Raw genomic sequence first — 14,367 nt, 5'->3', positions numbered from 1 at the left:
AGGAACACAAACAGGCGTGGGAAATAATTTAAAAAGCAGCGAGAAACTTTAAGACTAACATATTAAAAACACATTTAAAAGATGCATCTCATATTTAGAATGTTTAAAGTTAAAGTTCATGACAGTACAATTAGAAAAAGAAAAGTTTTTTTTGGAAAACAAAGTAAACTTCTGATCAAACTCTTTTCTCACTTTCTCACACTTACTAAAAATGTAAACAAATTTTGTTAAAAAATGTAAATGAATGGTACAAATGTACTATATCCACATAAACAAAAACATAATTATACTCAGAATAATACCAAGTATATTAAGAAGCGGGCAGCACACACAGCCTCACAGCACGAAGTACCTCAGAATCATCATCAAGTACCCCATCATCCAGCCATGGCGTTTCTGTGAGTTGTTTGCTTGTTCTCCTCGTGTCTAAGTAAGTTTCTCCCACAGTCCGAAGGCATGGGGTTAGTTTAATCGGTTAATCTGAATGACACATAGGTGTGGCAATGTTAGCCAGCAGATTGGTGACATGTCCAGAGTGTACCCTGCCTCTTGTCCTACGGTCGCTGGGACAGCCTCAGCCTCCAAAAGAACATCTTGGTCAATCAATAATTTGAAGGCCATTAAATTGTGTTTAAATTGGAAATTCCAACACCTGTAAGACTTTACTCGGGGCAGTAGCAACTCACGAAAGCCAGGAGTTGTGGCTTCTTCCGCCTGTTGATACTGCGCCTGAAAGGTGCAGAGGTGGGATAAAGGGGAGGGTTACCATTGTTTAAAAAGTTGGCATTCAGCGAAATATTGCTCGTTATAATTTTTCATTTTAGCACCGAGAGTACAATTTGTCAAAAAAATTCATGAACAGAGAAACGAAACAAACTACAAAGAATACAATTTCCTTCACGTGACTGTAGACGCATGCGTAGTCCGGCAGTTGTAACTCAAAATATGCAATAATCTGGGAAGCAGCTCGCGCTGGACTCCTCGCGGCAAACCGAGAACAAACTACAGTGTGTTCTTTCATTAGAAAGACAGCGCATTTCCAGCGGGATCCGGCCACAGGGCTTCGCTTGACTAACGAGCAGCAATGAGCTTTTTTGGTTTTGGTCAGAGTGCGGACATAGATATAGTTCTGAATGACGCCGAAACGAGAAAGAAAGCTGAGCACAGAAGCGAAGACGGCAGGAAAGACAAATATTTCCTTTTCTACGACGGGGAAACTGTTTCCGGAAAAGTCAACGTTACACTCAAATACCCGGGAAAGAGGCTGGAGCATAATGGCATCAAAATCGAATTTATCGGCCAGATAGGTGAGCAGCTGCTAGGCCTGAATTCCACATTCAGCCCCCAGACAGAAGTAGCCAAAGTGTGACAGGAAATACTGGGTAGCTAGCTACATGTACTGACGACTATCAGCATGGTGTATTTTACAGCTTTAATGTGTAAAAAGTGACAAGAAACGCGTTTAAAGTTCGGCCGTACTGCAGTAACAAGTGTCTATTTGAAGTGTCGGGTCTCGTGACAGATGTGGGCGCGAGCGACGTCAGCTGACTCGTCAGCCATTGGAGAGCCGTTACGTCTCAGTGACCTTTGGCCCTTCTTTTAAACATCTTCTGTAACATACACTTTTTGTTAGCTCGCACTTTCGGTGCCTAGATTATCACATGTAAGTAAGAACTGAAGTATTAGGTGATTGTCACTTTTACTCGTGTTCAATCAAAGATGGCAGCCTGGGAGCTGAGAGTTTCAAGGAAACTGCTTAAAGGCGTTTCTGACGGTGCGGCGGACTGTGCATTGTTGTGTCCGTGTGTTTAAAACAGTGTTTATCAGATGATACCGTTTAAGTGACCTGGAAGTGTCTCTGTGGCGGCCATGATAAACGCTGTGATCAGTGCCTTCCCATAATTCATAGTCGGAGGCCGTCAGACTGGTCTTGACCAAAACAAAAAACAAAAACAAAAGAACAACAACACGGAATTGTTATTATTAAGTGTCTATTACACTTCATACCATAACCTCCTAACATGAATTTAGTTTTGTACAACTCAGTTTGCATTAGTCTGTTGTATTGTTTTGTATTGTATTTTGTCTTGGATCAGCTGGGATAAGTAATGGACAGAAGGAATTTTTGGGACAAATTACTGTGATGCTGCAGCCGCAGGATGGTCTACTAACTAGGCTATATTTATATACAAAAGCCCAGCCAGTTCACTTCAGCAATCACCACTTTAATGCTAAGTACCACAAATTAGCAGCTAAAAAACCAGCAGACCCAGCGAAGGAGAGTATGATGTAGGGCTCACCTCTAACCATTCAGCATGTGAAATCAGTGAAGAGTTTAGGACAGCCAAAGTTTGGCTTTGCAGTCACCACTTTAAGCCCTTCACCCAATGTGCCAATTATGCATTTATTCTTCCTCTGTCTTATTCCAAATAAACCTCATCTAAGAATGCATCACAACCGGAAGAGGCATAATTCTTCAGTGTTAGATTTAATGTCATTTTTAGTAAATTACAGGCTGCAAATGTTAATATTCGCCTCCTGAAATTATATATGCCATAGGACCAGCTGCAAAAATACCGCTGTCCACAACTTTCAGTTACAAAACTGACACCTTGCCTCTTTAGCAAATCCCAGCAGTTGCATTTTAATGTTAAAGAAGCGTTTATGCTGCCACAAACTGTTATTAAAATTGGCCCTATGTGTACCTTCTTTAAAACATCAGCTTTTGTAATGGTTATTCTACTCAGGTGGTTCCCTTTTATAACCGGCATAAAATAACCAGGTAACACACAGCAGGGTGAAGTAAGTGTTGTATTCCATGGTTCTGCACATTGTAGTTTCAACCCTGCAGATATCCAATCTTACACTGGATATTTTTTTTACTCTCTCAGACAAACTCAAACAGATTTCTCTGACATTTCTTATATATAGTTACATATTTGTTTGTTTACACTCTATCCAAGCTGGTTGTTGTTTGTTGCACTCTAGAAACATGCAGTGTATATATAGAGGTTTAGGACCAGAATACACTGCTGTATTTTTTGTTTCTGTAGGTAATGTCTACGTTATTTAAGCAAAACAGAGCCAAATCATATTCCACAGATCACAACTCCTAATTGTCCATTAAAAGAATCTAGGTGCTAAACTGGCCTGCCCGCAGTACAAACCTGTCACCTGTTGGAAACTTCAAACACATTCTGAAACATGAACATGACCAACAGTGTCCTGCACTTTTAAGCACCTGCAATGCTTTAACAAGCAAGAATGAGAAAGCATTTTGGCCTACAGCATTCACGCTCCTTAGTTCCCAAACCTCTACAGTTGTTAAAAGAGGAAGTGATGCAACAAACACAGGCCTGCACAAACTGTTTCAAATGTGCTACTCACGCTAAAAACAAACTTAGAATACATTTTTTTAAAATAACAGCGTTGCTTAGTTTCAACATCATGCTGTCAGTCTTTTTTTCAGTTGGTTAAAATGATTAGCATTTTTCATTTGGATGTTAAAATATCTCAGTTGATTTTGAAATAGTTGTGAGCAGATAGGAAATGGAAAGCAAACAGTAATAATTATAAAGTATGTAAATTCATTTCTGACCAGTCATTTCACTGCTGAAATTCAGCTTGCACCATGTAGTCAGTGTGTCAGCACAGTGGGAGAAGTGGTCACTGTGAGGACTCTCAGTACACAATTGTCTTTGCAGTTCCTCAGGTAAAAGAGTTTAAAATGACTTCAGCGATGGGCAATGTGTGACACTGTTAATTTGTGTTTCCAGAAATGTACTATGACAGGGGGAATCATCACGAGTTTGTGTCTCTGGTGAAAGACTTGGCTCGACCAGGGGAACTCACACAGTCACAGACGTTTGACTTTGAGTTCACACATGTGGAGAAACCCTACGAATCATACACTGGTCAGAACGTCAAGTTACGGTAAGTTGTGCTCTGTCCTCTGCAAGTGGAATCATTAATGGCTTGTTCCATGTTTTGATGGCGTGCTGTAACGCTGGACATTCCTTAACCTTTGTGCAGTTGAGGTGTTACCCTGTATTTCATTCGTATATGCTAAGCTATACATCTTCAACTTCCTGCTTCATATTTAGGAGTGAGAATGCTATCAATTTTCTCATCTTTGGTTTTTTGTTTTTTCAAAAATGCCCTCTGTCAAGAGAGCCTAATGTCTTCTGTTCACTACCGAAGAAAATTTAAGCTTTTTGAAATTATGCCAAATTACAAAACGCTTAGATTTATCTCTAATAAAAACCTCTGTAACTTTGCTTTGCTTCACTTCAGCAGCATCAGGTATATGTTGATTCATGGTTTTTTTTTATCTGCTATAAAAAGCCAGACCAGGAAAATCTCCTTCATGTTTTTCTGTTTTATCTTCAGTTACTTTGACACAAAGGCATCTGCTGTGATGCTCACACCTCTGATGAAGTCTGACAAGTATCAGTACTGATAAATGATTACAGTAATAATATTTCTGACTATCTGAGTCAAAATTGAATTAAATCAAATCGAGACCTTGTGAATCAGAATCGAATCAGTTATAGAAATCAGTGACGATACCCAGCCCTACTTTCAAGCACCGGGAAGGTCCACTTTTAAGTCTTTAGTTGAGCTTTTTCATCATCACTATCTTGCTGTTTTGAAACTAGATGTTTTGAGTAAGCGGTGCACCTGACTAAGAAATTGAGAGACTGTGTACTCATGAAGATCTTCAAGTGGCTTCTTTTTCCCATTAAATTTGCATGTGAGGTTTTCAAACTGGTTCAAAGATATCTTTGAGGTTTCTTTGTAAGATTACTTCATGACATGCAAAACCATAACAATACTTGCTGTTACCTCTTCAACAACGTTGGTGGTAAAGAAAAGCATCTTCAGGTGCTCTGGTCCAACCCCAGCTTGTTTTACTAAACGTCAGTTACAAAGAACTACTTAAAATATGATCTGAAATGCAGATAAACTGCTACATTAGTTTGCCTTCACTTTTAAAGGTTGTGTGTTTCTTGTACACTTTGGTGTTCTCTGTTGCAGCAATACCTGCAGCATGCAACAGTGCATCTAAAGAGGGGCATGCTGTGCACACAGAGATGAAAATCTGTGTACTGGTCAGTGCAACCTCACATGCTGCTTACTGGCTGTTAGTGACATGCTCTTCTCTTGTATCCAAATGTTTTTGCATTTGCTTCCAGCTACTTTCTCAGGGCGACAGTAGGCCGGAGACTCAACGACATCAGCAAAGAGTTGGATCTTGTGGTTCACACACTCAGCACCTACCCCGAGCTGAACTCCTCCATCAAGATGGAAGTTGGCATTGAGGACTGTCTACACATAGAGTTTGAGTACAATAAGTCCAAGTATGATTTTCTTTTTTCTTTGCAATCAGAAATTGAAATGATCAAAGCAAGAGAGAATATTAACAGATTCCATCATCTGCTTGCAGGTATCACCTAAAAGATGTTATTGTAGGGAAGATTTACTTCCTCCTAGTGAGGATTAAGATCAGACATATGGAGATTGACATCATCAAGCGGGAGACAACTGGCACAGGCCCTAATGTCTACCATGAGAACGACACCATAGCAAAGTATGAAATAATGGATGGTGCCCCCGTCAGAGGTGAGGTCAGAGGCCTTTTACAGTCTGTGGTTCTGCTGCTTGTTGCAGCAGATCTCATTTGTTGCAAACTAAACCTGCTTTTGTCTTGTGCTACAGGAGAGTCCATCCCCATCAGGCTGTTTCTGGCAGGCTATGAGTTGACCCCCACAATGAGGGACATTAACAAGAAGTTCTCTGTGCGGTACTACCTTAATCTGGTCCTCATAGATGAAGAGGAAAGACGCTATTTCAAACAGCAGGTACACAGACAGTGAGATCACACGAGATCTGTAGTTCTTCTGCTCACTCACGCAGGTGACTGTTAATGACGTTCCAGCTGTTGTGGTTCAAGCAGTTTCGAGTACTGTGTCGTTCTTGGAGCTCTACTTTGTGTTTAGTCATAGTATCTAGGAATATGACCACTTTAGACATAGTAAAGAAAATGTGTACTCTAGAAATATCGTACTATAGATCTATAATAACTTTGTGTCTCTGGACGAGCTTTCTGCAGTTTGGGAAAAAGAACCCTTGGCGATGTCAGTGAGGGTTACAGGCAGGCAGCAACTTCACGGGCTGAAAAGTGAAGCCAGTCCAGAAATGCAGTTTCTCTATTGCCCAGTTGAAGCAGTTCACAGCTGATCCTCTGATTTTCTTAGTTATTTTTCCTTTTTTTGAGGCCAGCAAAACTAAGTGAGCTTTTCTGCACTTTTCCAGGGAGACATGTACTGTTTCTTTGTTGTTGTCTAATAACTTAAGAAGAAAACGGAGGAAATGTTTGCATCCATTCATGGCTAAAAAAAAAAGTATAATAGGGGCTTGTGCATAAAAGTTCATAATGACCAAGATGAATAAAAGAAGGAAGCATTTGCACAGCCATGAATACAATGAAAAATGTATGTGCGCTGTTCTGCACTTCTGAAAACACACAGTCTCAGTTATCAATCAGTACAGTTTTGTGTATCCAGTACAAGGACTGGGCTCCTGTCCAATCATGGTCCTGGGACTCTAGCTGGAAAACCAAGCTGATTGGGTGTCAGAGTCTTGGCATCAAGGCCACACGCCCCAATCTGTGTACACAGAGGCACTGAGGAGGGTTAAACATGTGAGAGGAAGAAATGCTTATAACTGAGAATGATTCAATTACTGGTAAATATGAGAGCACGTGGGGCAAATAAAAAAAGACTATAATTCTTCTGGCAATCTGAGGATATTTTGCAGTTAGTTAATTGTTAATATTTTGAACTTTTATAGATCTGAGAGTTTACCAACAGTACATCCCCCTCACACCACCATGTATGTTGTTTTCATTTTTTCCAGGAGATCACACTGTGGAGGAAAGGCGACATTGTGAGGAAGAGTATGTCTCATCAAGCCGCCATTGCCTCGCAGCGCTTTGAAGGTACCTCCAATCCAGAGAAGTTCCATGGCCATAACGCCGAGGAAGACACCGGCTAAAACCCAGCATGTGCTGCAGCGAGCATCCGAGCAGAGACAGCGCACGGACGTCAGTCTGAGCTCTTAATGTGAAAATCACTCGTTTGCATCGAGACAAAATGCACTGCAGTGTTTGTCACAGCTGGAGTAGTGTGCTGAGCGAGTGAGGCGTGTGTGTGTGCGTGCATGTGTGTGTGTATGTGAGGGTGGGGATGGATAAACCAGAGTCGGACTCTATTTGTTAGCAATTCTCAGCGTTTTCATTTGAACAAACAACCTTGACGTACCAGCTGGTTCGAGTTTACCACACTGATGGTGTCAGCTAACTTCTCTGTCTCTCAAAACTGCACAAAATTGGCTTGTAAGTACTTAATTGATGCCTTGGCATTTATTGTACACCTCAGTGGGGTGAACTTCACCCATTAGATGCACTTAAATGTCATTTGCAGGTGTGTGTGAATGTAGAATACATGGCAAAGAGCCACCTGGAGGTGTATTTCTGACACCGCCTTTCCTTTAAACTACTTACTTTGTGGGAAGATTGATACAGCAGCCATTCGACAAGTTAATGATGAGTGGCTAAACAATACATGTGACGGCACGTGTGTGTGTGCTCACAAGAATGTGAAATTTGAACATGAACTCATGTAAGGTTTTTCTGCCATGCCCTCTGCTGGAAAGAAACGCTTTTATTTCCATTTTGCATCTTAATTTTACATAACTAGCATGAGTCGAGGAAACCAAACAGCAGTCTGAAAAAACCTATAATGGAAGAGACTTATTTTCATACATTCCAGAAACAGGCGTGACTACAGAGTATTCATTTGAACCCAAATCAGTTTGTTTCAGCCAGCACTGAAAACGTTTGATGCTTCAGTAGGTTACAGTATAGTGTCCCTTCCATCTTTTGTTACAGCTGCCAGTCACTGATAGTTTGAAACCTCTCTGCCATTTGCACTGTGTGCTTTTCTTTTCTGCTCTCAGCACTGTTTATGAACTTGAGTCAAGAGGAGAAAGTTGGCATCACTTCAGATCTAATAAAGACAGTATTACACCTGCGCTTATTTACAAAGATGCCTGTTAACACAGTATAGACTCCTGAGGCTGCTTCTTTGTGCCTATAAGGGTTTGGTGCCAAAATGTCTGCAATACTAGAGAACAGTTGCCACGGTGAGTTGCTACGTCCTGCGCTCCCACGTTTATCTACCAGTAAATAAATGAGTTTAGTACAAAAGGCAGGTTTAGATGATGTGGTGAATGTATACTGAAGGCCTCTCTTTTATATTAAGCACTTAATGAAATTTTGAAAATTAACAATCCCAGAACATTTTCTAAATAGAATGAGTTCTTTTGCTTTTACTTTTTAACTGCAGGTCAGGCAGAGTTTATTGGAGTTCTTGTGCCATTATTTGCTTTGCTTTTCTAAACTATGAGAGGACACTAATGAGTACAAAATGAGAAGCACTCAAAGCAAGCCCCTGGATCTTCTTGTCCTTCTGTCTTCTGCTTAACAAGCTTTCCAAAATGCATCACTGTGTATGTTTCATACTCTCCTGGACAGTAGGGTCGGGTTTTCGCCATGCTGCTGTTTTGCTCTGGTGATTTGATTGCTGTCACCAGACGGCTGTTTAGATACTGTTGAAATATTAAGACTCGCAGCCTGAATTGTGTTGCTTTAAGCCAGCAAGACATGTTCTAATTCACATGTATAGAAGTTGAGCAAGGGAAAAAAAACAGTTAATAAAGCTCTGATAATATCTGATAAATACGACTGTAGGGACGGTGGTTTGTCACCTTTAACTTAAAGTGCAGGAGAGAGTTGAGAGGTGGGGAGATTTCAAAGACATTTAAATTGACAGAAACATGCTGGCAAGTTTCTAATGTTTTCAAAAACACACATTTTGTGCTGAAGGAAATGAATAAATAAAAATATCTGAATTTTTCTTAGCTTAAATGAGCACCTTCATGTATCAAGACAAGCAGGAGACCACCACCTCCTGGTCTCCTGATAGATAAAAGAAAGCAAGCTTTCCCTTCTCTGGCCTCACTCTTCACCCGATCAGTCTCAAAGAGCTCCTGCAGTATTTCTCTGCCTCGCAGGGCACGCAGTTCATGCTCCGCTCTTTTCATGAATGGCCTGTGATTCTACTTTTTATCAGTACTGGTAGACTCTGACAACAGCGAGAATGTAAAACCAGAATAAACGATGAAATGTACAATGTAAATGCAGCCCCCACCTTCTGTTTATATCCCTGTCATATTTTATCTTGTTTATAAATGTTGATTTTAATCATTTTATATTCCAATTATTCTTTGAAATCAAAGGGATTAAATAATTGAGAAACACGCCTAATGTTTTCGATGCACTTTTTTCTTACGTGAGTAGATTATCTCCGCTCTGACTGAGACATGTCCTGGTGAACACATCTCTTAGTTACTGTGACTCAGTTTTGTTTTTAAACGGTTCTCTTCCTGGGAGTTTAAAAACGATCAACATTGGGCTCTGTGATATTTCTGTTTTGTGTGCTGGGACCAAAAAGTATCCGGCAGTCCAGTTAAAAAAAATCCCACAGTGTTGTCACAAGGGGGCAGGATTGAATCAGGTTTGGTTCTGATTTTATGGTACGCACAGGTGATGATGATGATATCAGGAATAGTTGTGCCATGCTTGGGTGGGAAATATGAATGATAAGTTAAAGATTCTGTTCTTAATAAACAACACGGGCTTCATGCTGGTTTTGTTTGCAGGTTCACAGACTCTAAACAAGGGCATGAAAGGGGGGTTCAACTCCATCTTATATTAAAAAGATCTTATATTCAGCTTGGTGAACAGTATCATTAAAATTACAATTTCTTATCCTCGAGTACTAAAATACAGCAAGTGTTATACTTATCTTCAAAGACATTACCTCTGTAATGTCTTTGAAGATTTGACTGTAGAAGAAAGACTGGAATGCAGTTTTTGCTTTAAAAATAAAGCAGAAACTTTCATGTCTTGAGATTTTCTGCAGTCTTCAGAAAACTCAAAACTTTCAAATGAGTCATTCATCATGTTAAGTGAAAGTTTAACAGCAGCTGAAGAGCTTCCGAGGAGAATGATCTGTTGGCATGATGTTATATGATGAATGCACCTTCTTCATATGCAGAAGAACTGAGTCCTATGTGAAAGAAAACCTTGCTGCTAAAAAAATTTATTTTACTAAATGAATGCAGAGCAATGGTCCTGTGACCTGATGGTTCTTGGGTCACAGAAAACTTCATGCAGGATTATTACACTTTTTGAATAATGGAATATTCAATAAGTGTGAACATTATGAGAATTTGAAGCCATGTTCACGAGACAGATGACTGCCAGTTCTGGATATAAGTAGCCTGAGGCTGTGGCTCAGGAGGTAGAGCAGGTTGGTGGTTCAATCCCTGGCTCCCCCTAGTCTGCATGTCCTTGGGCAAGATTCTAACCCCAAGTTGCTCTTAGATGCATCCATCAGAGTATGAATGTGTGTGGATGTTAGTTAGAAAGCACTTAAAGTATAGAAGAAAGTGTCAAAGTTTTTCTCTGGAAAAGGAATATCAGCTCTGTGACGAGCCGGAAAAACAGTCCAGATCTCACTCTGACTGAAAACTAATTCTGGAAATGAAAAACAAAGCTCTATGACAAGGTTCCTTTTGGCAAAGCTGGAACCAGCTTGATGAAGAATACAATCATAGTGAATCCATGGCTCACATAATTCAGGCCATTATAAAAACTTGAGGAGGTTACATTTTTTTATGTTTCACAAAACCAGAATCTTCAGCTATAAAATAAAACAGTTTTGCATCATATCTGTGATTCGCTACAAAGTGAACGTCCTCCAAGAATCAGCATTCCAAATTTGTGTCTATAAACAGCTTTTTGCCAGATAGTTGCAAAAATTGGTGATGTAAAAACTATAACTATAATGATAATAATAATAAAATTATTACTAATAATACAGATAGTTCTGTAGTTTCAGTCACAGTTCTTTTTCAACGTAGTGATTTAAATCATACTATAAACTTTTTTTTACATTTCAAATACTCAGCTCAGCTACATCATTTATATACAGATTCAGATACCTTTACATTGGTAATGGCATTTTTATTTATATAACACATTTTATTATATATAAAGGGCCACTGAGTGTGGGTAGTTTTGGCCTTGAATTCTGAAGCTATGCAAGTCATTCTTCAGTTTTGCTCTCAGATGTACGGTACACATCATGTGCTGAAATGAAAGGTATGACTTCTGTCATTATAACATATGAGTGGCTTAATTTGTACATGTGCATAACCTTCACATGTGTATTGTAACGGTGTCCCTGTGCTTCTCAGCAGAGTGGATAGGTTTGCTGTGCACCTAATGGCTGAGTCAGTAAAAGCTACAAAATGTGTGAGTCATCTGTGTAATGTATGCAAAGTCAGTACATCTTCTGCTACAGAGACTGGAGTCACGAATGTGGATGCGCTGGAGTCCTTGTCCAGACTGCTGTTTGACTGGTGGCTTCAGGTCATTTGCTTCACTGCTGGACGTTTCTTTGGGCTGACAGAACTGACAGGAAGGTGTTTGGCTTTTATCCTCAGGCTGAGACAGTCTGTCATCGAAGCCTGCCAGGTGAAAAGCGAACTAAAACTGGCCTGGGATCATCTGTCGAGAGCAAGGAGGTGAGACTGGGTGTCCAGGTTTAGGTTCCTTCTTCCTTACTTTGATCCTCTTTTAGTAGCTCCCTGCAGTGACAAGGTTTTTATAATCACCCTCCATCTTTCCATAGGAAATAGGCCTGATTCGTCAGCCTGTCTAACTGTTCTTCATAAGTACAGCTGAAGTTTAGTCTTTAAACTATATATCCCATCCCTGTAAATTCAATTCAATTCTGTTTTATTTATACAGCATCAAATCACAACAACAGTTACTTCAAGGTGCTTTATATTGTAAGGTAGACCCTACAATAATACATACAGAGAAAAACCCAACAATCATATGACCCCCAATTAGCAAGCACTTTGGCGACAGTGGGAAGGAAAAACTCCGTTTTTACAGGAAGAAACCTCCGGCAGAACCAGGCTCAGTGAGGGGCGGGGCCATCTGCGACTGGTTGGGGTGAGAGAAGAAAGAAAGGATAAAAGACATACTGTGGAAGAGAGACAGAGATTAATAACAAGTATGTAAATCTTTCCTACTAGACCCACACATCTGTCGAACCACTGACACCAAATATGACTAACTTGCTTTATGTCAGTGGACGTTCCAAGACAGGCATTTTGATGTGTGAGTGACTGGATGCTTTGGTGAAACACTGGTCAAAAGCAACTTTTGGTGTAGCCTGTTCTGCTCGAGTTTCTGAATTCTCTTCTGCTGGGAAGCAAAGTACTCTCAGAAGATCACACTTCCTTTTCACAATATCTATACTGTTAGTGTGTGTGTGTGTGTGTCTGAAATGGCCCATATCCATCTTACTTTGTACATCTATTACACAAGACCTTTCTCTTTCTTTGAGCTCTCTTGAAATAAACTGTTCAATCTGATCATCTGGACTTCCTGCTTTTGCATCATGGCTGAAAAAAACCACACACTGAGCAACTGTGGAAGAAATACTGAGCAAAGTTAAAAGCTGCCCACCCATGTGAGTACTCAAAGTGCTGAATAACCGTTCAAAAAGTGTGATCATTGCATTTCCATTTATTTGCAGTATCAGGCACCTCCCTGTATTCTCTTGAATTGTTTTATTCACCAGTCTGGGCCTTTTCTGCAGGTGGCTATGGTGGCAAAGTCTTTATTTGTGTAGAGTAAAATCAGGGCGGTAGCAACCCAACGTATTATGAATATAATGCAGTGAGCTTTTCTGGCGTTGTGTTGTTTTCACACTTCACATTCCTCACAGTCACAGTCCTCTTTGAGAACGAGCTGCTTTTGTGTTTTTAGGTTGGGATAATAACCTAAGAAAATATGTATGTATCACTTGCTCACATAAACGATCAGTTATTTTAATTGTAATTTATAAATCCTTGGACTTGAATAGAATATGTGTTTCAGAAAGATTCACAAAGTGTTAAATCCAAATTTAACACTTTGTGCATTTTACAAAGCGTGCCACTCTTTTCTTTCTAATGCATTCAATTTTATTTCTATAGTCTATCATAACAACAGTCGCCTAAAAGTGCTTCACAGAAAAACCCCACCAATCAGACGACCCCCCCCCCCCCCCCCCCCCCCCACGAGCAAGCACTCACTAACAGCTGGAAGGAAAACCTCCCTTTCAACAGGAAGAAACCTCCAGCAGGACCATTGGAAGAAAGGCTCGTATTAATAATTTTCAGGACTAATGATCATCCTCTGAAAGTGTTAACTAAGAGCTTCATAACTGGAGGCAGTGTTTCATCAGCTGAAACGTTTTCAGATGTATGCAGCTCTTCTTTAAAATGTAGAATTTTCTCCACCCATATTTCCTCGAGAGGTTTTGTCTTTCCCACTGCCACCACTGTAATTAAGAACACGTTCTCGAGGATTTGCCTGGTTAAATGGCAGTTACATTGACTCAGTGCATGCAGTCCACCTTGTGGTACAAATTTGCATGTTATGAAATACTTTTATATACTCCTATGCGTTTGTGTGTGCCGGAGAAAATTAAATATATCACAGAAGATTTAATAGTAATGTGAAATATAGTTCTCTGTGATGATTTTGGAGTAACAGAAGACAAGAGTACTGAGGCATTGTTGTATTTGAGAGCAACTTTTTTTTTTTTTTTTTACTGGCAAATATAAAAGACAGACATGTAGATGCTGAATCGGCTTCTTGTAGCTAATAAAAGTCTCCTCTTATGGGCATGTTTCCACATCTATGTGGCCTTCCTCTGTTACTTGGGTATGACTCCTTTTTTAGAGCCTTCTAGGTGCCATAATATGGAATCAGACTGGCACATGGGAACCAAAAGATGTTGACCATTACAGTTGGGAGCAATACTATTTATGTGACATGACCCCTGTCTGACTTGTTAGGATGCTTATTCGAGCACAAAGATAATATTCATCTCATTGACAGGCTTTTGTTCAGTTAATTCAGACACAGACACGGAGCATTCTGGATATATTGAATAGATGTATTGGTGTCTGCCTGGTTATGTGGCATTTTAAAAGTCTGAACGAGGTTTATATTGGAATATCGATTCTTTTAATATGGTGCTGCAGGTTTATTCAACCAGCGAAACACTTTTCAGCTAAGCTATAGTGTCATCCTTACACCATCACGGAGTATGACGGCGAATCCTGTGTCCTATTTTCCCATGCTTTGGGTTGGACATTTCCGACAGCCGGTGA

The 14,367-nt window shown here is 40.0% G+C and overlaps 1 protein-coding gene across 1 annotated transcript; it reads left to right on the top strand.

Moving 5' to 3' along the window:
* The first annotated feature begins 919 nt into the window (after positions 1-919).
* vps26bl (vacuolar protein sorting 26 homolog B, like) lies at positions 920-9,383 on the top strand. The gene is made up of 6 exons (XM_084941541.1): positions 920-1,307; positions 3,777-3,933; positions 5,196-5,360; positions 5,447-5,622; positions 5,719-5,861; positions 6,919-9,383. Exons 1-6 carry the CDS (start codon positions 1,085-1,087, stop codon positions 7,054-7,056), a joined length of 1,002 nt encoding a protein of 333 aa, XP_084797667.1. The 5' UTR covers positions 920-1,084; the 3' UTR covers positions 7,057-9,383.
* Positions 9,384-14,367: the final 4,984 nt, after the last annotated feature.

Source organism: Perissodus microlepis, chromosome 10 (assembly GCF_051167445.1).
Source record: "Perissodus microlepis isolate ML-2025 ecotype Zambia chromosome 10, ASM5116744v1, whole genome shotgun sequence".
Lineage (NCBI taxonomy): Eukaryota > Metazoa > Chordata > Actinopteri > Cichliformes > Cichlidae > Perissodus > Perissodus microlepis.
The sequence above is the reverse complement of the archived record's forward strand: the minus strand, read 5'-3'. Positions and strand labels throughout refer to the sequence as shown.